Here is a 24,682-nt window from a genome sequence, read left to right as displayed (position 1 = left end):
CTCTATGTCCAATGATTTGTACTTAACTACTAAACAGAGAATTTAGTCTCCAATATAAGAATTTTAGCTTCATCTTATATCAATCACTTGATTAAATATCTTAATCACCTCTACAAGGAGACCATGTAAAGCTAATCTGCAGCTTTTTTGTCTTTTTTTAATTTTTCTGAACCAAGTTGATCATCACCAAGCAGCAGCAGCAAACACATTGGAAAACTCCAAGATGAGTGCCAGCATTGGAAAAAAAAAAAAAAAACTCTCATTGGCAATCTATTCTCTTTCTGAGTTTTTCTTAGCTCTGTTCTTTTTTATTGCTCCAGTGCTCCATGTCTCAAACTCCATCGCTTTGCCTCTTACTTCATGCTTTCAGCACACTGTCAAAAAATCTTCACCCCCAATTCGAAAATAGAATTCTTCCAAGTAGAAGATAAGAGAATTGAGTCTCAAAAGAACTAAAATTTCTTAAAATATGAAACTCTAACTCTCAAAAGAACTAAATTTTATTTAAAGATGAAAGTCTAACCATAAACTAGAGGTACTGACAAGAGAACAAGAACTATTTTTTTTTTCATAAAACATTCCATTCACCGGTATCTTAATCTTGAAAGTTGAATCATCTTCCGGAGCGGGCGAGGGCGGCGCCGGCGACCTCCACCCACCGGTGCGGGCCGTCGGGTGTCCGCGGCGAGTCAAGGATCCGGCGGAGGAGCCGCCGGAGGGCGGCGATGAGGAGATGCGTCGGGTTGACCGGCGACGCGGCGGCGTCCCAGAAGTTCCGCAAGAAGCTCGCGTGCCGGGTCATCGCCTCCTCCTTCGACATCCGCCGCCCCGACCGCTCGATCTCCTCCTCCACCGCCACCCTGCAGAGGCCGCACACCCACAACCCCCCGTACCTCTCCCGCACCCGCGCGATGTACGCTTGGGTACAGTCCTCCGTCAGCCCGCAGAACTCGCACGTCGCCACCTCCACCTCTCCCGCCGCCGGGTCCACGCTCATCACCATCGCCGACCTGAGGACAAACTCAGAAACATCCAAATCAAACAACAACCTAGAGAAATCACTCGGTCTATATCTAAGCTCTTTCCATCCCGAGTTTTAGAAACGTACCGATTCCTGAGGCTTTCCTCACGATTTTTTTCGAAAGATGACACGAGACCGGGCGGAGATACGGATTCGATTCGGCTATCTCTGCCCCTTCCAGACGGCGGAGGCTTCGCTCTCGCTCTCGCTCTCGTCTTTGGCCGCCGACTTCTTGTGATCTCCTCTTCGACGAGGGAATTCTCCATCCTCGCAATTATAGGATGCAACCGGGTCCAATTTTGGGAAGATCCTCGATTTCAACTCAAATTCCTGCTCTTCTCGGTCTCTCCCACTCCAACTCTCATCTTTCCGTTCTATTTTGTCGATACAACAATCTTTCTCGTTCTAAGCCCTTAATGCTTTTAAGTGCTTAATTGGCGGGGATGCGGGTGCGACGTCAGCAAAAGGCGCTGGCATTGGACGCTGGCGGTAGGGTCCATGAGGATGTCAGCTCTCGCCCGATTGCCGTACTGGTGCTCTGCGCTTTCTCAGGAAGGCGGGGCGCCACCGACGGGTTGGATCTTTCGCGCTGAACAAGGATTCCCCTTTGCGCGTAGATCATCCATCGTACGGCTCTCACAGCGCTCTCTACTCCGCCTACACAGATCCCAATGCTACCGGTGGATGATCCAACGGTGGATCCGTGCAAAGGATGGAGTATTTTTTTTAATATATATATAGTAAAAACTGCTACTCATGTCATTTAATCTAATATGAGCACAACCTGCCAAATCGCAGAAAAGTAAATGATATATAGAGGGGTGAATGTCTGATACAGACGTCTAAAGAAAATCTCCGAAATACCGGACAACAAAAAAGACGACTCAGTCTGTAGCCATGTTCGCCTCTCTAAACGCATGTCTTATTTGAACATCACCCATCAACCGCTACGGATCTTCCGAATGAGGGGATGACCATCCTCAAACCGATCCGTCCCTCGAAGCCAATCGACAACCACAGAAGAATTTTTCTCGAGGCATACCCGCTCCACACCAAGTACTTGCCACGCATATGATATACCCTCCCATGCTGCCTGCAACTCTGCTCTGACCACTGTGAGATCTGGCGTGCGCCGCCACTGGCTGACTGCCGTCGAAATTTACTTTGAGATAGCCAGGAGGTGCGAAGGAGTTCCTATTTTTTTCACGCGAAAGATGCAACGCGTTCCCGCTGCGCCTGGGAAGGTAGGGCAGGCTTTATCCACCATAGGCAAGTGGACACGTAAGAGGACTGGGTAGGGGGTTGGGGGTCATTGGTAACGTGTCGGATTTTGATTCAGTGAGTCAGAGCCTTGGCAGATGGGGGCGCTCATCTGTTCACACACGTTATGCTCTTGGTTTATCAACAAACAAGTCTGCATCTCAATGCATTATTACATAAACCAGCAGCCATTTTAGTTGCGTGCAAGGCCGTATTAGTGCATGCAGTGTCGATAATAATTTATCTGATTTAATACATACTTCTATTGTTTTTTATATATAGAACCAGAAGGTTGGTGCAATTTGCACAATGCATGGAGGATCTCGTAATGCCACATAATACTATAGTAAGTGGAACCTTCTTTTACTTAAGATGGATCGAGTATGTATCATATTTAACATACGATTTTCTCTTTTCTCTCATTGAAAAGCGTCGAGGACATTGTCTAAATAAAACCTTGTGAAATAGCAAATCACATCACCTAAGAAACATTATTTTTGGTTATTTGAAAAAAAAATTGTTCCAGATGGGGAACAACTTCGAGAGTCTCCTACGAAAAAGAGCTTACATCTTATTTCCGGATTGTTGTCATTGCTTCTTCAGCTTCTTTTTCTTCTTGACCTGAAATTATTGCTTCATGCTAGATCAATTTGTGCATAGATATACAACCATGGATTTTGAAAATTTCTCATTTATGCATCAACTTCTCCAAGACAACTTGATGAGTATGCTGGAAATCTATGAAACACATGATTTTCTACATATAGACATTTTAAGTGTTCTATATCATACACAATGATTTAAATTTTAGATTTGCATCTTGAGTCATCAATTTTTATGATCTGTTTAAAATCTACATATATATATATATATATATATATATATATATATATATATATATATGTTTATTAGGTTTTGATCTCAATTGGAACAAATTTTTTTGCATATGGCTAGATAATTGCGGCGTCATGAATTATTCAAAATATAATTTTACTCTTTCACCTCCTAACCATATAATGAGAACAGGCTGCGACTTAATTTTACTATAATATTAGACATCTCTTTCCATCTATTTTTCTTCTCCGACATTCGATGAGGTTGAGATCCTCAAGTGCACAGATATGCTACCCTTCATGTACTGTATCCTTTTGAAATGAGATCTATCCAATTGACTAACACGTGTTCTCTAAATTATAACTATTAATTAGTTTCCAAGGTTTTAGCAGACATGTGTCAAAGATCAAAACCAACAAAAAATATCTGCAATAGGATAGATATATTTGACCATGCCACTTATGTTGCATGTAACCTTCTCCTCCCCCTATCTACCTGTCTATAATCACTTGTCCTCCTCCTCCACTCATCTTATTAGTGAACCCAATTTATACATCTCCCGAGAAAACATCCTAATTCAAATTACTCAGACTCTAATCCCATCCCTCTTTCAATCTTCTAATTCCATACCTTCTTTTAGGTCCCATTCGGTGAGATCACATGGTTCAATCTCCTCTGAATAACATAACAGCTTGATCTCCTTCATTTTTGAAGGATTGGGAATACTCCTTGATCAAATGAGAACAGGCAATCGTTTCGAATTAAAAGAGATGATATGAGGCTGCATCATTTTCAAAATTAACAGGCCCAGGTTAGGCTGGCTGCGTCCAGGCCCATTTGCATCCCCATGGGATTGCTGAAAGAAAGGTTACATTGTCTAAACTTTCTGTTCATGTTCCTTTCAGCAACTTCATGACAGGATAAGATGATTGGATGCGTTTCTATCAAAGTTGAAGAAGATACAAGTAGACATCAAATTTCTGAACCAAGAAAATGCTAGCTTGTCACCATATTTATAGTGTCCCAGCGGGAGGGAAATCAGGTGTGAATAGGACATAATGTTACACTCCATATCTAGATCACTGTCAACTATACTTTGGATGGCTCGATTGCATGATATACTACACTTGCCACCTATCAACTACGTGATAAGGATTGGCTACAGTAAAGCCAGTGTCGCAACAAATATGATGGCTCGTTCAACACCAATCAAGGTTAAAAATGAAGGAAAAGAGAGCTTCTTTGGACAACATAAGTTTCTTGTAGAATCTTTGGAGGAAGCCAGCCACAGTCGCTCTATCTGTAGCGTGACATTGCTTTCTCTTGGTCAGACTCGTCAACTCCTCCATGCACTCCAATAAAGATGGTCATTATTGTGGTGCAAGTTTTGTGATTCGGGATCCACACTTCAGAATGGTATTTTTAAGTACCACTATAAATAAAAAAAGAATGCCACAAATAACTTTATTGATATTTTTGGAGCATTTTCTTATGTATTGTTTTAAGGTAGCGTCGACAATTAATTATCAGTATTTTTTAGAATATATCAATAAATTTTTTATTTTAGCGGCATATATAAGTTACAATCTCGGCATTTTATATGTACCGGTAATTTTTTTAAAAAATAAACTGTATAACCTAGAATTTGAACTAAGGAAGAATGCAACGAGTAATAAAATATGATCATCCTCTTTATGGTGAATAATTTCAATGCCTCAATTTCCTCTCAAACCTTTTACAGAAGATTCCCCCTAGCCATGTACTGACTACTTTCCAGCCACCCGTTTATGTGAAGCTCCCCCTTCAGTCCATGTGTCATCATTTCGTTGGAGGCATCAGACTTCATCTCTCCAAATCCACCTGCACCACTCGTGTCTAACGCCCCGGTGGCCCACCCTTTTAATCTCAAGCGTCCATCTACCCGCCCCTTAATGATTGCTCGACTACGACCACTAGATCCCGCGATGGGGCCCGCGGCAACGCACTTCTCTCCTTACCTGCGCCGCAGGTACATGTCAACCATCCGGAGATAAGACAAACGGACGGCTGCCGTTAAATCAAAGGATGCCCCGCTGTTCGGACCTGAACAGCCGATCCCTGCCTTTTCTTAAAAGGCGTCCACGTCCTATCATCTCACAATAACATAACGCCAGGGTCGGAGAGAGACTGTAGGCGATCGTAAATTCGTAATTGAGCGGAGAGGAGGCGAGGTGGGGTGGGGTTTTCTCCTTCCTTTTCTCCTAGTTCTTATACGAAGCTTCTTTCAATGGCGGTGGCGGTGGTGGCGGATGCGGCGACCCACGTGGAAGCGACCTGGGTTTGAGGGATCTCCTCCGGATTCCAGAGGCGGAGGCAGCTCGGGGAGACGATTTCGAAGGAGAATTTTGTAGGAGAAATCAGGAACAAGAAGGAGGAGCTCCTTTTCTCTCGTTTCCGAATCCTCTCGCGCCTTTCTCTCCCTTCTTTTCCATGGATCGGTTTCCTTCCATTCATCCTCTCATTGATCTCCGGAAAGGTATGGATCTTTCTCTCCGCAGATCTCGTTTTCTTGCTCTTATCTTGACCTTTCTTTTTTAAAAATTTCTTGGATTATTTGCGGGTAGATCAGTGTTTGATGCTGCAATTTGTGAATCTTGATTAGGATTATGTTTGTTTTTCTTGGCAAGATTCACGAAATTAGTTTTCTTGACGTTTGTTTTTATCTTCTGGGGCCAAAGCTGCTGGATTTTAGGATTCTCCGCTCATAGATCTTGAAAGCTTCTAACTCTTAATGCTGTCATGTCATTTGTGGAGTCTTCTTTCCCCAATTTCTTTTGTGTTTTTAGAGATCTGGAGGGATTTGTAGTTGCAAAGCGGTCTGGTTGCTTTCTTTTGTATTGTTTTGGCCGTATGTGGACAGTTGAGATGAGGAAGCAAGAAAAAGCGAGTGAGAAAGGGATCATCATCAAATTTATGACAGAAGTTAACAACTCTACCTGGCTACCAGTTTAATCGTCAGAATATTAGATTTTGAGGATGAATGAAACTTGATGTTCTGGTAAAGCGGCATGAAGGTTTTTGAGTTCTTTGAAGCTAGATATAGGTGTATTTACTTCCTTTTCTCTTTATCATTTTTTGTGAATAATGGATGAAAACTGGAATATAAATATAGCTGTAGGTTAACATTCGGACAAGCTGGCCTGTACATATAGTTCTTGGGGAAGATTCCCTAGGAAAAGTTTGTGTTCTATCCAAAAGAAAACACTTGTGCAACACTCTACAATTTAGGCCACGTGTTTGGACCGTGCCTAACTCGGATTTTGGACCAGGATATCTGCGACTTTCTGGGTTTATTGTCGTAAAGCAATCTTAGACAATTAAAATGGTGTCCAGGGCAAAAAAACTATAGTGTGCAAACAATGAAGACAACAAAATGAACAATGTCGTGATTGAGCTCCAGTTTTCTTAATTTTGCTTCAGATATTGTGAAGAAAATTTGTGTGGGAACAGACACATGTGCAAGTATGAACTTTTCCAAGCAAATTCTCTAGCCCTAGGTAAAGAATAGAGGGTAGGCAAAAAGAAGATAGAAGAAAGAAAAGCAAAAGATAAAAGAAAGGAAAGCAAAAGATAAAAGAAAGGAAAGCAAGGGACTAAAAGTTACCAGAAACTTTCATGAGTTCAGGTTATGTACGTTGGGTATCACTTTTTCCCTACATATATATAGGCCATAATGACTTGAATCTTCCAAAACGTAGCTAAATTCTAAGTTTCTAACCATCTGTCCAACCATACAAGTGCTTGTGTGAGGGCCCAGTCTATTGATCGGCTCGCACTTACCTTGGTCCTATGGGCCAGGCCCAAGGCCACCGTGCCCTGTGGCACGATGCAGTAGAGAAGAAGACTTCAATGGGAGTCTTCTTCCTCCCTCTAATTTTGGTAGAAATCGAGGACTTCCAAGGCAATCCGACTTCATCTAGAACTGGAAAACTTTCACCTATTTAATCCCTCTCCTCCTCCTTTGAGTTCCACCACCAGAATTACTAAAGATCGCCGCCAATTTCAAGCCTTCTTCTCCAAGTCTCCTCCTTGATTTGATGCCGGAAAGCCTCGCCGGGCGAAGGTATGAGTTCTTCATCTCCTCTTTTTTCCTCAGTGTTTTAGCCTTCGTTCCCTTGGATTAGAACCGACAAATTGCCGGAAACGGAGCCCTGTTTTGGCTCCCTTATTCCGAGTACATCGTCGTCGTTGGCATTCATCGTCGAAGCCTACAACCACTTTCTTATATCAGTCCTTGGCCGAAGCCGGACCTCCAGCCGCTGACGAGCGGGCTGGGATCCGAGTACATTAAGCCAAGAAATTTTTCTTCTTAACCCTTGTTTTGTTTGATTTTGGCCAGTTGCCACCGCCGACCGCCCTCCGCCTCATGTGTCCACCTCGCCGGACCACCATGACCATAGCCACCAGTTGCCTCCTTCTTCTATTTTGCCAAGAAAGAAGAAAAGAAAAGGAAGAAAGAAGAAAAGAAGAAAAGGAGAGAGAGAACCATCCCTCTTTTTCTCTCTTATTTTCTCTCTTCTCTTTGTTTCTCTTTCTACTTTTTCTCTTTAGAAGATCAATGAAACCTGATATCGGATCTTGTCGATCTAATCTACGAACCTGAGTTGACTCCTATAAAGGGTCCTGATCCGTCTTGGTGCTCAGATTGCCTATTGGATTGATCACCTTGGCCCTATTGAATGTCCTTTAAAACCTTCATTAATGAACCATGTTGATTAACCTTGGCCCTGATCAAGTCTATGCTTTATAATTTATTGATCGAATCGCTTAGGCCTAACACACCCGAAATCGTCATACGCTATCATCCAGCTAATCATCCTTATTTCTTATTATTTTAATTCGATTAAAATCATGAAACATAAATTAATTTCACTTTTAATATTTTTAATAGGGTTAACTGGACTGCCTAAAAAAGTTTGACGATCTAAGACGAAAGAGATAAGTAGATCTTGTACTCATTACTTTTCAAATGATCATATTTTACGTGTATAAATTTGCTTGTGAAAATATCATATTTTTCTTAGAATTATGGATCAACATATGCGTTATGAAAATCATCCTTTATTACGAAACTTAGTTTTATGAATATTTTGATAAAAATAGCTTTGTTATGAAATATGAATTTGATCCTGCCATTTAGTATTTTTAATCTATATATGTGAATGTTTTAAGAAAAAGATATAAGTTTTCTAAAGTCTCTTAGATAGCTTTGTATGATCTCTAGAATTAGGAAAATCGATATCCGAAGCTAGCATCCATACGAACGCAGGCTCTACTAGCGGGTATAAAGTTGGCACACAAAACATAAATCTATGCCGATTACGAACATCAGTTCTATCATGGATATAGAGCGACCGTAGCACAAATATCTGTGAGCAATGTTTTGAACTATGATATGGCTAAATGGCAGAAGAATGATTTATGTATTTATTTGTAAAATGAACTTGAAACTATGTTTATGAAATATGGATGATTTGTTTAAACATGATTTGCTTTATGATTTGTTTTAATATACTATACTATAAAATATTTTATTTTGTAATATCTATTATTTTTCTTAAATGATGCATTGACATGGAAAAACGTATACTTGATTCAGTAAAGTAGAGTAAGATTTTACTTACTAAGTTGTGTTGTTCATATATATCTCTTTTTTTTACTTTTCTCTCTCCAGACGAATAGGGTCGATAGGAATAAAGAATGGTCTAGACTTGGAGTTCGCGCTAGCAAGCTTGGCGATTGTATAGAAGAATTTTAGTATTTTAAGTTGACTATAAATTTATAGTTAATGATTTTTCTAATATTGAGAATTATGGATTTGGTATTTATGTTTGAATTTAGACGCTCTGAACCAGTATTGGTTGTATTTAATGGATAATAAAATTGAATTCCTATTTATTCTATTGTATTTGAGATGGATTTGAAGCTAATGTAATTTTGGCTTCGTGTTATCGTAGACTGTCCCAGATCCGGAGCATGATAGGGTCATGCTTCTGAGGGGTACAACCCAGGCTTATTATGATATTTTAATATTCCCCATTGTTTCAGAAAAGTATTGCCAGCAAGAATCAGAAGCGAAAACTAGATTCCAAGCTGAAAATTAACCAAAAAATGACAGATAAAAGAAACCAATGCATAATATTACGATGATACTTATTATAAGGTGCAATCCATGTTCGATGTTTTTGACTACCTATTATGCTTAGATTGATGAATGGGTGATGTCATGATGGGGTTTCTTTGGATGCCTAGAATTCATATCCTTATGATATCGAAGTGTAGAAGGACATGTGGCAGTTAGAGGAAAGAGAGAGGGAGGTTATGGATGTGAAGATTCTAAGTATACTGGGATCCCTTAAGAAGTTGGTCTCCGGTAATACCAAAGTTTCAGAGGTTGGGAAATCTAGTAGCCTGCCTTGATCAGTCCATTTCTCACTCACCATCCATGCACTTCTCAAGACATCATTGCTACCTACTCATGTGAGGGATCACAGACTAAGGAACTGGCAGCCAAAAAGAGAGGAAGTAAAATGATTTGCAACGAATTCATGTCAGCGAATTAAAAGAAAGAAAATGAATTTTGATATCTTCATATAAATCAGAAAAAATACCTATATAACCATTTTGCCTTTCTCTTTCATTTCTCTAGGCCAAAAGCCCAATGTATTTTAGGCAAAATATTTCATTGTGTGAAACTTCAATCGTTGTATAATGAGATAAGTCATCTTGGAAGTGGGAGATAAAGAAATACATCAATATCACCTGCTCTAATGGCATATCATTTGAAGAATCCAGCAGAGCAGAGGGAGGGGGATGTGAAATGAGTTTTGGATATTTGGTAATGGTTTATGTGGAGCAAAAACTACTATATTGTCTACCATTTAAGTTCTTTCTTATAGGATAGCTTATCAAGTCAATAGGTGATTTATAGTTAAAGTTTATGTATTGTCTGTGGAGTTATATATATGTCATTCCTATCGACCCCATTCGTCTGGAGAGAGAAAAATAAAAAAATAGAGGTATATGAACAACAGAGCTCAATAAGTAAAATCTTACTCTACCTTACTGGATTAAGCATAAAATTTTTCATGTTAATGCATCATTTAAGAAAAATAACAGATATTACAAAATAAAGCATTTTATAGTATAGTATATTAAAATAAGTCATAAAGCATATCATGCATGAATAAATCATCCATATGTCATAAACATAGTTCTACGTTCATTTTGCAAATAAATACATAAATCATTCTTCTGCCAGTTAGCCATACCATAGTTCAAAACATTGCTCACAGATATTCGTGCTACGATCATTTTATACCTGTGGCAGGGTCCGTGTTTGCAGTCGACATAGATTCATGTTTCGTATACCAACTTTATAGCCATTGGAGGACTTGTGTTTGTATGGATGCTAGCTTCAGGTGTCGATTTTTTCAATTCTAGAGATCATATATATCTATCTAAGAGCATTTAGAAAACTTATATCTTTTTCTTAAAACATACACATATATAAATAAAAACACTAAATGACAATCAAATTCCCATTTCATAGCAAAGTTATCTTTATCAAAACATTCATAAAATTATTTTTCGTAATAAAGCATAATTTTCATAACACATATGCTGATCCATAATTTTAAGAAAAACATGATATTTTCACAAGCAAATTTTATGCACGGAAAACATGATCATTTGAAAAATAATGAGTACAACATCTACTTACCTCTTTCGTCTTAGACTGTCAAACTTTTCTAGGCAATTTAGTTAACCCTATTAAAAATATTAAAAGCAAAATTAATTTCTGTTTAATAATTTTAATCGAATTAAAAGAATAAAAAATAGGGATGATTAGCGGGATAATAGCATTCGACGATTCTTGATGGGTTAGGCCTGAGCGATTTGATCAATAAATCATAGGGCATGGACTTGATCAGGGCCAAAGTTAATCAACATGGTTCATCAATGAAGGTTTCAAGAACATTCAACAGGGTCAGGATGATCGGTCCAGTAGGCAGCCCGGACACCAGAACGGATCAAGGCCCTTTACAGAAGTTAACTCGGGTTCGTAGATCAGATCGACAAGATCTGATACTGAGTTTCATAGATTTTCTAAAGAGAAAGTAGAGAAACAAGAGAAGAGAGAGAAAACAAGAGACAAAGAGGGATGGTTCTCTCTTCTATTTTTTCTTCTTTCTTCTTTCTTGGCAAAACAGAGAAAGGTGGCTGTGGTCATGGTGGTTCGGCGAGGTGGAGACATGAGACAAAGGGCGGTCGGCGGTGGCCAGCCAGCCAAAATCAAACAAAAAAAAGGGTCGAGAAGGAAAATTTCTTGGCTCAATGTACTCGGAGCCCAGCCCGCTCGCCGGCGGTTGGGGGTCTAGCTTCGGCCAGGGACTGATGCGGGGAAGCGACCATTGGCTTCGGCGATGGACGGCAGCGGCGTACTTAGAAGAAGGGAGCCGAAACAGGGCTCCCATGTATCGGAAGGTATTCCGGCAATTTGTCAGCTCCAATCCAAGGGAATGAAGGCCAAAACACTAAGGAAGAAAGTGGAGGAGATGAACTCATACTTTGGTTCGGCGAGGCTTTCCGGCGTCGCATCAAAGAGACTCGGAGAAGGCTTGGAATCAGCGACGATCTTTGGAGATTCCGGAGGTGGAACTCAAGGGAAGAGGAGGGGGATAAAATAGGTGAAGTTTTCGAGTTCTAGATAAACTCAGATAGCTCTGGGAGTCCCCAATTTTCGCCGAAATCGGAGGAGGAAGAAAACTCCTATCGAAGTCTTTTTCTCTGCTGCATCGTGCCCCAAGGCACGATGGCCTTGAGCTTGGCCTCTTCGGGCCTGCCCACAGGCCCAAGGCAAGTGCGGGCCGGTCAATGGACCGAGCCCTCACATTCTTGCCCCCTTAATAGAGTTTCATCCTCGAAACTTAACCCACCTTCATTCTTTAACAAATTAGAATATGTAGTTCACTTCTACTCCATCGTACTTCCACCGTGCAACTCTTAAACCAACTCTTCTAAGGCTCAAAACTCTTGACCGATTTGTATTAACCTTAACTTCCTCATCTAAGTGATAAAATTCTTAAACAAAACATCTATAAGAATAGCTTTCTTAAGAGAGATGACAACGCATAAAGGCTTGTTCAATTCTTCGGATATGCATTCCAAAGAGGTAGAAACTTAGAAGATGCAAGGAATATAAGAATCACAATTGAATAGTGCATGAACATTTATAAAGTTGTCTAGAATGATACCTGTCACTATTTGATCACTTGCACTAGCATCCTGCTTGGTCATAGCGAACATCCGTTCATTTCTTTTTTGTTTCTGATTGACTGGTTTGGTAGGTTTTAAATTATCCTTTTTCTTGATAGGGCAATCTCGTGCCATATGTCCCACTTTGCCATATGAAAAATATGCTCCCAACTTCTTAAGACAAGGTCTATGATGACTCATGCCACAATACCCGCAAGTGCCACAATACCCACAAGTGTCTGATCTGTTCTTTTTGTTAGAGTTGTTTTCTAAGTTTTTGCATGGGTCGTTTTGAGTTTCTGCAGGTTTGGGCCTCTTCTTGTCACCCCTTTTCTTCTTCGATCTCTTCAAATCTGATTTGACCTTCAGGGCTCTTTTCAGCAAATTTTTATAACTACTGAAGAGGTGAGACGACAAACGAGACCGGATCGGATATCTCAAACCCTGTTCAAATCTATTAGCCTTGCTCCTTTCGGACTTCAAGAGTTGGGGACAGAATCGGCCTAACTCGTTAAATTTGTTTGCATACTCTAATACTGTCATGTCATCGTTCTGCCCCAAGGCTAAAAACTCATTTTTTTTGCTAATTTCATTAACTCGGAAAAGTATTGATCATAAAATATTTTCTTAAACTCTTCTGGTCATTCTCATTCCCATTAGCAGCTTTTATAGCGGTCCACCAAGACTCAGCATTTTTCTTGAGGATCGGTATGGCCATTCTAACTTTTACGTCCACGGGATACTGCAATGCATTGAACATCTTCTCCATCTTCCGAATCCAAGTCTCTACGATCAGAGGATCAACTCCACCCTCAAACATTGGCGGGTGGAACTTTTTGAATCTCTCGTAATAGGACTCTCGAGGTGGTGCATGTCTAGGAGTGGCCTACATTTGCTGCTGCTGCTAAAGGAGCTGAGCCACCGCCTGACATACTCCAACAATGTCTGCCCCAGTGGCTGGCGCACTTGGAGCTTGCTCAACCGGCTGGTTGGCATCTCCTCTCGTGGTCACTCTTGCTCCTCTCTATTGTTCATGATCACCTATTAAGATACTAATATTAATCAATTTTCATGGTTAAACAATAGAGAAAATAAGAATATCTATTTTTTTTATTCAACTACGCGGAACCTAACTAAACAGGACCTAACTACCCATTGCTAAACTTTAAGTTTTACCCACGATCAAACCTACTGCTCTGATACCATTTGTAACAACCCAGGACCTCACCCAAAATGGCTAGCCGAAAGGTATTATTTGAATTTTTCGATTTCGTATAAGTACCCAAGATCTACCCAGTGAATAACTAATGTGGGACTAAACACACACTCGCACGGGTTCTTACACACTCCTCTGTTTAAGCTCCGACGTTCTTGTTAGGCTAAGAGTTCAAATTCATTCAAATCTAATCACAAGCACCACGATCGGCCTGTGATCAGCTCCAATGGATCCATGCTGCAGTGTCCCCTAGTCCATATAGGTTATATGCTGGATCCACTCTGATACCATTTGTAACAACCCAGAACCTCATCCAAAATGGCTAGTCGGAAGGTTTTATTTAGGTTCCCTGATCTTGTATAAATACCCAAAATCTATCCAGTGAATAATCAATGTGGGACTAAACACATGCCTGCATAGGTCCTCACAACTGGCCCTTTTAACTAGAGGACGAGTGAGTTTCACATCCCTGATCCATTAGCCTTTCAACTAGAGGGCGAGTGAGTTTCACATGGTAGCTTGGTTTGAATGAGTCCGTCTTGTTCACCCAACACATCTAAAAGGTGTCCTATTGAGGCATTCAAGATCATGTATGATGTAAATGAAACAGACTTCCGAATGGTAATTTCTAGCTGTTGCGAGTGATGACTGTGAGTTCATCCAAAGTAAGGAATATTGTAATTGTTTTTTAAGCCTAAGGAAGTATTGGTCTGCAATTAATCAAAGATGGCACTTAAGTTCTAAGTCTACCACTGTACATATTTTAAGTAAACATGGGGTTTCCACATAAACAAAAAAATGTTAGATATCCAAAGCCTGCCATAGCTGATGCATAGTGGTTGGTAGCGTTGTCGAGAGCTTTGCCTTTTCTTCTAGGAATTTGGTAGGAAGAAAATGTTGTTTTATATCTAGTGGCCTTTTCAATTTTGATTTGAGTTTTGATTGATCAATGATGACAATGATGAACCTAAAATCTGAGGTGTTCCTTTTATGTACACCATCCCCCCCAAAAAAGGACCAAACCACTCACAGAAAACACACTCACTGCTCCCCACCTGCCCACCCAAAAGAAAAAAAATCTGATAGCATGCAGCTGCAGATGATTAATAACAGTGTGTCTCTCTGTTTATAACAAAATTTCTAGTGGAAGTAGATGCTGTATGAGCTAGTGATGCAGTTTTTTATTATTCAAATATTATCTTTGGATAACCAAAGTGCTTTTGCTCTAAGTTGGATGGTGATACATTTAGACTTAGATGTTTCCTTGCAGATCATTCTGACTTTGTAAGTTTCTACATATATGATATGCAGGATTGGGATAAGTCCTTCCTGGAAAATCTTTATCTCACAAAAGGCATTGTAGGTAGCAACATTTATTGTACTTCAATTAAAGATGAATTTGTCCAGCAAAGGTCTTGCAAACAAGGATGCTAAGTTAAATTCATTGAATAAACTTACCACGTTAAATCCCAATGCAGCTGAATTTGTTCCTTCAGCCCTTAGAAATACATATGGAAACACTGAAAGAGCATATGGAACCAGGCTGGATGTTCCAGGTTCTTCGAAAAAAGCAGTCTTAGATCGGTCAGAATCTAGTATTTCAAATAATTCAGATGATGAAGCACATCAGTACTGGTGCTGTCAGCTTCCTGATGATATTACTCCTGACTTCGGAGTCATAGGAGAAGAAGAGTCGCATGGAGCTGGGCGTCTCTCACTTGCAGGTTTATCAATACAGGATAGTGTTGAGACATCAAGATTCTCAACATCCTCTGCCAGCCAGACATTGGGTATGCGGCAAAATTTATCTTCTTTTACCAGCGATGGTCTCAACTTGGGTGAGAAAATGGGATATTCTGGCTCTATCTATACTGATGAGCATTCATCTGCTGCTTTCATGACATCGGCTTCTAGTCCCTGGGGCAAACCATTCATAAATGCTGAACAACATCAGACCAATGGAAGGGATGGACATCATTACAATGGAAATTCTAGTGCAGTTTCAGTAAATGATTTAATAGGTGATAATGCGGTCATCAAGGATGCTGCCATCAATCCCATAGAGTTTCTGTCATCACAGTTTCCTGGTTTTGCTGCTCAGAGCCTTGCAAATGTTTATTACGGAAATGGATGTGATTTGAACTTGACAATAGAGATTCTTACTCAACTTGAGGTATTGTTTCCATCTATTCAAATTATTATGCTTTTGTACACACTTTAGGTGTCCCTTTTCAGAACCTCTAATCTTGGATTTCAAGAGATCAGAACTTCGGTTGTCTCAGCAGATTTGCTATCCTCTACATTGCCTAGGCATAGGAATCGTATCTTCTGGCACTTTGTTTACAAGAATCAGCGAGACCAGAAAACTAGTTGACAAATGTAGCATGCTGACTGAAATCAAGTTTTGATGGGAGAGCCTTCAAGAATGCTAGCCTAGCTCTGATGTGAATATGCAATTATGATAGGAAGAGGTCCTTTGAAGACCAACGAGATACTGTTCAAAACCAGATTTTGCTTATATATACGCATTTCCATGTGATGAACACATCTTCAAATCTATTGTTAATTTGATAATCTATTTTACTCTTACTAATTAAAGTGTACTTATTTATTCAAATAATATGGGAGTGGATTGCTGCTATAGGTTTTACATAATGAACAATCAAACAAAAAAGAGAACAATATTAGGTCTTATGAAGCATAGTAGAAACATTTCATTTGCTTTTTTTATTTGGGAGCTGGATTTTTCTCAAATTGAGGGTAAGTGTTGGCACAATGGCAAGGTTGCTCCATTGTGACCTGAGTGTGACCCTCCCCAAACCCCATAGTAGTGGACTGGGCTGCCCTTTTGGGATTTTTCTCAATATACAGGAGGTTTATGAACAAAAAGTAATGTTTTTTCATCTCTTCAACAGTTGAAAAGAAGTATTTCTGCCCCATTTCATATTGAAAAGGTTTTTTCCCTCTATCAATTGCTGTGGAATATAATAAAGCAGAATATATGCCTTTAATTGTGACAATTTATGATCTTTCTAAGTAAAAACGTCATTCCCAAGAGTGAGTAGATTCATGTTTCTTTTATACCGGGCAAATTAGAGAACAGGATTACTCCCACTTTTTGTCAAAAAAAAGTTTCGATCAGGTTTCTATTTATTGGTGATTCCTGTGGATGGTATGCCAGGAAGAGCAATTTTAGGGCAAACGTGGGTCAGGGTATTTCTTAGGATGGTTGAGAGGATTGGCTTAGGTTCTGGTGAACATACTGACTGTTGTATCATTAAGATCTTGCTGTAGTTCAAATGGATATGTGAAGTGCTTTTATTTTAGATTCATCGACCATGTTGTCAGTTTCTAAACCAGGAACATATAGTAGGAGAGAGTTCCACTTCAGGACCTACTTGCTTTGTAATTTGTCAGCATAACTATAATTTGATTTATTGTTTTTTTAATCTAAAGCAATCATTAAACATGCTGGAACTTTTTCCTTTTAGAGAAGCCATGCTAGGGCCGTCCTTTTTCTAGTTTGTGTTAAGAAATCTGATATTTTCACATGTTCTATTCTTCTGAATCTTGCAATTGCTGATTTTTTAATTTTTTATTTCTTTTTTTGGTGTTGGAATTGAGATTTGGGTATCACCAGGTATAGTGATGTTTTGATGTTTTCTAGTTGCAAAATGATAACATTATGTTCACTAACTAATATGGATGTTCGATTTTTGTTGTTTGTCAGATAGAGTAGTAGTATATCTTGCTAATAATTTTAGGATATCACCTGGTATGGTGAACTAGTGAAGGTCGGGCAGTGCAATATTTGAAGTTTTCTGTTCAGGTTTTTGCAGTCAGATTCTGCTAAACTTGGGGGGGAATGAAAAGAATGTGGTAGTTTCTATGTTTTCTAGTTGTGTAATGCGTCGATTATTGTCATGTTGTTTTGTCCCTATTTTTGAGTAATCTTTTGTAAGAATTGATCCGGGGCATTATGATAACATTATCTTACTTACAATGACAGCTTCAGGCAGATGGTGGTTTTAATCAGAACCTTAATTCAAACTCATTGGCAACTCCAAGTCTTAGCATGCTGGATTTTCCTGGTCTGCCAGTGGCGGATGCTCAAAGTGGGCTGTTAAAGTATCCTGGAGAAGACAAGCAGCAGGCTCCCAATACATATAGCTCCACTTCTAGTATCTTTAGAGGCGGTAGAGATTTTGCTTCAACTGTTAGAAAGCTTGCAACCCAGAGAACTGGTCATTGGGGATATGAGAGGAATAGTTCTGTGGATGATGGTCTTCACTCAAGTAGAAGCTCCCAACTTTTAGCTAGCTCATATGGTCACCGCAAAATGGCTTATGGTGATAAATTGCAAAGTTCAGGTGCAACTCGGGCAGCTCCAGTTTGGCTTGAGACTGGAGAAGCAGTGGGTAATTTTCTTAAGATGTTTTCTTGTAGCTGATCAACATTGTTCTATAATATTCATTTAATTCAGGTAGGGGTTTTCCCTTATATATCAACCAATTTTGAGATGACAGCAAGTATGTATCTGGAGTCAAGGGAGGATGCCCGTGATTTTGCACGCCTTCGGAATACATGCTTTGAACAGGTAGATGCGTTCTTATTGATGACTTCTGTGCAGTGGTAGTCAACATCATATTATCTAGACGATCAGATAGAACATGCTAATATGGATCTTTAGTAATGGATTACTATTGTTGGATAAATAAATAGCTAATTATGATAATGTTCAATGTTTCTGTATTGGAGCAACATTCCCTATATCTTTTTTTCTTTTCTTGGTAATATACAAGCTTAGGTCTACATATTAGAATGTTAATGGTTGCAATGTCTGTTTCTTGTTTCTGTTTTTATAATCAGAATATTGTGATATGAAAGTATGTCGGGGAACAAAGTTTTTATTCTCTGATTTTGAAAAATAGCGCAAAGAAAAATAGAACACAAATGGCTCTAAGATTTCCTGTTTCAAATTGAAATGCAGTTCTAACTATGAAATAAGTTTTCTATTTTCAAGAAATATGGAAATAAAACGAAAACAACTGGAAATAAAAGCATGGAGGAAAGAAAGAAAAAAGAAAAAGAAAATTAGCAACCCAATCTAATGGGCCTTAAAGAATCCAATACCTTTTTGGTAGAAAATATTACTTTGCTTTTGCTAGTGCAATAGATTGCTAAGCAGTACGCTACTTGGACCCTTTGGTTTAACTTAAAGTTTCTAAACCTGATGGTTAGACATGGTATGGTCCACAAGGAAAAATATTGAGGATTAGAAGGATCAGACATCTAGGTGAGAATTTGTAACTTTATGAAGGAAAAATTACCGGAAAACCCCCTCAACTTAGGATCATTTCATTTGGTAAAAGATTTCAATCTGATCCTTGAAGTTAGTTAAGTGGTTCAATATAGTCTCGAGCCCCACTTGGGGCTCAATACCATTAAGATGTTGTCTAAAAGGACATAATTGCCACCTCTTTGTCCTTTCTTTTCTTTATTTCTTCCAAAAATACACCCTCCTCTCCCAGGCTCCCCTCTCTCTCCTTTCATGCCATCTCTCGCCAGTATAGACCATGAGATGAGATCCTATCCCCCATCTTCATCAGGTGCTGAGAGTTGGCGGCATTAAATGCAATCCAATTAAGCTTGCACCCTTGCATTTTCCCCACCTACCGCCGACTTATTGTAGTTCTCTTCCTCTGCCTATCCTTTGCTGCTGGCAAAGAGGACCTCTCCTTGTCTTGGGTCCAAAAGTTTCGGGACACCTTCCTCATATGCCAAAAAGAGTTTTGTGTGATCCTCTTCAATAGCAAGGGGATCCTCTCTTGCACCCCTTGGCCACCTCATCTCCAACTTCTTCGAGTGTGATGTTAGTGGAAGAAGCACCTCGAGATCGTCATCATCGCCCTTGATCCTTTCCTCAGCGCCCATAAGGTCCTCAGTGACCTCACGATCCTCATGCTTGACGAGAAGGAGGTTCGCTCCATCCTTAACCACCACAACCCACTTGCAACCATGGTTAAATGGAAAGGAGAAGACGATGATGAGGGAGGGATCTTTTCCCCAGGTTGGCTTCTAGTTTTCTTAAGATTGGCTAGCGTTCTGTTTCTTTTTCTTCTTCTATTCCCGGTGGCTGTGATGTTCTTCTCCTTGCTATCTTTTTCTTGGATTTTGTTGGTTTTAACAGGGGCCTTCTTGTTGTTGTTCCTTCTGTTCTAGGTGGGCAATGGTTGTGATGTTCTATTTTTTGCAATTTTTTTCTTGGATGGGCAAGGGCTGTGATGTTCTATTTTTGGCTATCATTTTCTAGGATGTTCTATTTCTTGTTATCTTTTTCTTATACTTTTGAGGTTTTAATGGAGGCCTAAAAAAGCCTTCTTTTTTTCTTGGAATTTTGGGACTTTTAATTGGCTCAATGTGGAAGAGCTGGAATGGGTTTTGCTTCTCATCATCGATGATGACTCCTCAGAGTTCCTGATGTTGTGCCCTGGCTTTGTGCCACCCTCTTCTTATTATGATATTCTATTTCTTCTCCTCCTCATTCTCCTCCTCTTCCAAGTGGGCAATGGCTGTTATGTTCTATTTTTTGCTATATTCTTCTTGGATTTTTGGGGTTTTAATAGAGGCCTAAAAGAGCCTTCTTTTTTTCTTGGAATTTTGGGAGTTTTAATAGGTTCGATGTGGAAGACCTAGAATGGGTTTTGCTCGTCATCGACGACTCAGAGTTTTCGATGTTGTGCTCTGACATTGTGCCACCCTTTCTGCCGCCTCCTAAAACCCAAGTGCTTGAGAACAGCAAACCGCTTTGCTAGTCTTTATCTTAGTTGAGGGCATTTTAATCTGAAAAATGTCCCATGACCATCACGTGATGGAATCCCATAAGCTCAAGTAAATGGGATGGATGGCGGGACCGTATTGAACCACCTAACTGACTTCAAGGCAAGGTTCGCCGTACCGGTACCGAACTCCGTACCGGTGCCGCACTAGTATAGGCGTACCGAGTGTCGGTACGGTACCGTACGCTCGGTACCGACCGTACCGACATTGGTGTACCGATACCGGTACCCATCGGTACGGGTACGGTACGCTCGGTACCGACTGGTACCGACCGGTACAGCGAACCTTGCTTCAAGGACTAGATTGAAACTTTTTAAACTCAAGAGGTACTAAGTGAAAAAATGACCTTAAGTTGGATGGATGTTCCAATAATTTTCCCTTTTATGAAACTTGAGTTTACCTGGATGTCAAATTGGCTCAACTTGTTCGAGTAATTTTCGTCACTTTATATGAGTATTTTTTGGTCATAAACTTTGGTTTAGGTTGCTAAATTGCTTCGAGCTATGTGATTTGATTTGTTCTTGGCATGGTCCTTGCTGTATATAGCAATTATTTTGAAATTCTATGGAACTTATTTAATGTTCTAAAGTTTGATAGCGCAGCAAAGATTATTTATCTCACACTTATTCTAGCTGAGAGTACTAGCTATTCAGCTTGGAACTCTAGTTAACCTTTAATAGTTTATGGCAGGCAAGACAAGCCTATCTACTTGGCAACAAGGCTCTAGCAAAGGAACTGAGTCTGAAGGGGCAGGTGTACAATATGCAGATGAAAGCAGCTCATGAAAAAGCTAAAGAAACAATTTACCAAAAGAGGTTAGTGTGTGTGTGCATGTGTATGAAGTATTTCTGCATTCTAGTTCCTATTTAGTTACAAAAATATTAGTTAAAATTTGGTGATAGCATCCCTATACATATTTCTTGTTCAGCAGGTGACTTGTTCCTTTTGTTACACTGTAGTGTGAATATCATGTTAGCGTGGATATGGTTTTTCAAAACATGTGTACATTTAATACAATATATGCCCAAATGTACTAACATACACATACATATACACGTGTATGCGTGTGTATGTAAGTACAGCATGGATATGTATGCTCGCGCATATATCTATGTATGTGTTGTTTAATGTGTGCACAGATACACATCCATTAGCCTCACACATGCTAATTTCTAGCTTATCTATGTTAGGAACAGACGAAAGTCCAGATATTTCCTCAAAGCACAAGAACTTCGGAACAAATCTTGCAACACATTAAGATTACATAGATAATAAATTTTAGTTTGGGACATCATCTGTCTTTCTTACGCTTTGACTTTTTTGTTGATAGGATTCGATATATTTGCAGTATCAAGGGTGTTACGTGCAAAATACTGGCAGAATTGACTGAGCTGGCTCATCAAAGTCATAATAACCATAACTTCATATTTATCAAGAGCCAACACTAATAGCATAAGCATAATCATCAATTATTACCTTGACATGTTGGGGTATGCTTTCTGATATAGTTTTTGCCAGCATGTCCTATAAAAGTCTTATCTAATCAGTGACTTGGGATTCATGTGATAATTTAATGTTTTGTTTACAAATGATATTTTTATGTCAGTGCTGCATCCATCCCACCCTTTTCATCTGTAGTTGGAATGGGTATCCGGTGATTCTACTTTTGCCCACGATCTGACTGATAATTTATAATTTATGTTTCAAAAAAGCGCTAGTAATTATACCTCTCTCCCCACCTGATGATCGAAGTACGAAGGTTATCTGCCCTGACGGTCAATTGTGCCATTTGAACACAGGTTCGTAGTGTATGTACAATGTACACAGATATGCATGCATCACAGAAGCTTGCATAAGTTGCATTGACCCTATTTTGAATTCGTAGAATGTTATCACCGTGTAAAGTATCATCAACAGCCTAGGCATACTGACTGCATCGGTCAATTGGACCGGTGGTTATCTCCATCTTCATAAGAGTTGCTGGAAGTGCTTAGGATTGCAAAAGTTATCATGTCGGCAGGTTTATGATTTGTTCTTTTCTTGCTACAATTTTCCAGGAATCCACTCTCACCTGCGCCTCAGGGCTCCAGCGGGGGACAGGACCATCTGATCGACCTGCATGGACTTCATGTGGCCGAAGCTATACATGTTCTGAATCGCGAGTTTAGCATTCTGAGGAGCAGGGCAAGGTCCACGGGGCAGCGACTGCAGGTCATGATATGCGTCGGCACCGGTCACCACACCAAGGGAACCCGAACTCCTGCAAGGCTCCCTGCGGCGGTCGAGCAGTACTTGGTGGAGGAGGGTCTTCCATGCACACAGCTTCAGCCAGGTCTGCTCCGTGTTGTGATATATTGACAACCTGTAAGCTATACCACATGGAGGGAAAAAAAAAAAAAGAGAAAATAAATAAAAGGAAAAATCGCATACCTAAATTCTTGTATGTGTATATTATGGGAGGAAGAGAGAGAGAGAGAGAGAGAGAGAGAGAGAGAGAGAGAGAGAGAGAGAGAGAGAATAGTCTCTGGCAGCAGTAATTGTAATATTATTAGTACTGATGGCGTTCTTGTCACTTTTTGTAAGGTCTCCGGCGCGGAAATTCCGCAGGCCATCCTTTTGTGGCGGCAATACTTCTTGCTTCACATGGTTCTCTTTGATTTCTGTCGGCTCCCGAATTTTTTTTTATTAAGATCATTTTATTTCTCTCTCCTTTTCTGCTATCGGATACTGAGGGAAGGCGACGATCTTGCTGGTTCTTTGATTCCCGGTGTTAACATTGGTGAAGAAATTGTCCTGTTGCATCCCCAAAGGGGGAAAAAAAAAAATCCTGCAGTAGAGGAGTAAAAAGAGGAGAGGAGAGAGGTGTACAAAAAGACCACAAAGGAGCAATGAGGAGAGATCAAAAAAGATGGATCAGGAAATTCTGGGGCGGGGAGGGGCGGTTGTCCCATTGACAAGAAATGAAGAGGCAAGAAGCACGGGGAATAAAACTCCCAGGATTCTGGGGCAATTTTTGTTTCCAAACTATAAGGCGACCGACGCTGTCGCTTAAGGCCTCATCCCAAAGAAAGGCCTTCGGCTCTTCACTCTCCAGAGCTTGGGATCGCCATTCGCCGAAGTCAAAGTCGGAAGGAAGCCTACGAGGCTACGAACTACTCCAACTGCCCATCATAGGATTCATAGCTGGCTGCTGCCCTGCTATAGCTGCTTATGAAGTACGCTTATGGAGTACGATCCAAGCATGGCCAACGGGCAACGAACAATGGGGCTTTGCTTGCTCCTACGATCCTTCGTAGCCTGTCTTCTCCATCTGCCGGCCGTAGTCACCACTCACGAGAATAGCAGAATCCCAGATAACCAGAGAGTCCTCCTTCTAAACACTTCTTCGGTTCTTCCTTCCCTAGTTCCTCCTTAGTCCTTACTCCTTAGTTCTTCGGTTCTTCCGAGTTCCAGTTGAAGAAGAAGTAGGCAGGGAGGCCGAGATCGGCAGCTACGTCTAGGGCGTGGATGCAGAAGAAGTCGACAAACAACAAGGGCGCGGGGAGAGGGGGAGAGGGAAAGGAGAAAGCGGCGGAGATTAAGGTTGGAGAGGCGGAGGAGGTCGAAGGCGAGGGCCTCGAGGTTGGAAAAGGGGTTGGGGGGAAGGGCGACCGAGGGAAGGCGGTGGAATGCGAGGGTGGGTAGGGCGGTGATGAAGGGGGCAGTGTCGCCAGTCTTATAGGGAGGGTCGACGATGGGGACGGTGACGTTAAGGCCCTACTAAGTTACAAGATTCTCTTGACTCTGAATCTAAGCAATGGGAATAACGTGATTTCTCATGGTTCGGTGCCTTTCATGTTAGTAAGGATACTTACGAGTTCCCTTTATTTCTATCATGCTATAGTACTCCACATATTTGAGGGATACTCATGAAAACCTGATCTTGTTGCTTCTTAATTGCAAAGGGAATGAAGAATTTGCTTCTGAGATGCTAATATGTGCTACTAATATGAACTGTGTAAAGGATGTGAATATCCAAATCATTTTATTTTCTATACTACTAATTAGTTACACTTTTGAGTTCACAAGTCTATTTCATATATCAGTGGAAGATACTAATTAATTGTAATCAAATTGGAATTATTAGAATTTTATGTAGCTAATCAACTAGTTTATTAACATTTCTAATTTATTGCAAGGATCCATGGTTTTCAGTTTTACTTAATCAATGATCT

The 24,682-nt window shown here is 40.2% G+C and overlaps 2 protein-coding genes across 6 annotated transcripts; one reads left to right on the top strand and one right to left on the bottom strand.

Moving 5' to 3' along the window:
* Nucleotides 1–482: 482 nt before the first annotated feature.
* On the bottom strand, nt 483–1,404 carry LOC103716305. Its single transcript, XM_008804247.3, has 2 exons — nt 1,109–1,404; nt 483–1,010 (listed from the first exon to the last, which is right to left on the bottom strand). Exons 1-2 carry the CDS (start codon nt 1,285–1,287, stop codon nt 614–616), a joined length of 576 nt encoding a protein of 191 aa, XP_008802469.1. The 5' UTR covers nt 1,288–1,404; the 3' UTR covers nt 483–613.
* A 3,871-nt stretch (nt 1,405–5,275) lies between these two features.
* Nucleotides 5,276–23,129, top strand: LOC103716306 (polyadenylate-binding protein-interacting protein 7-like). 5 transcript variants are annotated; one of them, XR_003387421.2, is made up of 8 exons: nt 5,276–5,630; nt 14,940–15,801; nt 17,638–18,046; nt 18,155–18,225; nt 21,159–21,283; nt 21,799–21,958; nt 22,075–22,267; nt 22,526–22,734. XR_003387421.2 is itself a non-coding variant. In XM_008804249.3 (6 exons), the coding sequence occupies exons 2-6, from the start codon at nt 15,022–15,024 to the stop codon at nt 22,824–22,826; spliced, it is 1,686 nt and encodes a 561-aa protein (XP_008802471.1). In that variant the 5' UTR covers nt 5,276–5,630; nt 14,940–15,021; the 3' UTR covers nt 22,827–23,129. The 5 variants fall into 5 exon arrangements, 3 of the variants coding, with proteins under 3 accessions (XP_008802471.1, XP_038990281.1, XP_026663984.1); XR_005515188.1 differs by lacking the exons at nt 21,799–21,958; nt 22,075–22,267 and adding an exon at nt 22,973–23,129 and having other exon boundaries at nt 22,526–22,930; XM_008804249.3 differs by lacking the exons at nt 21,799–21,958; nt 22,075–22,267 and having other exon boundaries at nt 22,526–23,129.
* Nucleotides 23,130–24,682: the final 1,553 nt, after the last annotated feature.

This window comes from Phoenix dactylifera, chromosome 15 (genome assembly GCF_009389715.1).
Source record: "Phoenix dactylifera cultivar Barhee BC4 chromosome 15, palm_55x_up_171113_PBpolish2nd_filt_p, whole genome shotgun sequence".
NCBI classification, from domain to species: Eukaryota; Viridiplantae; Streptophyta; class Magnoliopsida; order Arecales; family Arecaceae; genus Phoenix; species Phoenix dactylifera.
Note: the sequence above shows the minus strand (reverse complement) of the source record. Positions and strands in the feature narration are given on the sequence as shown.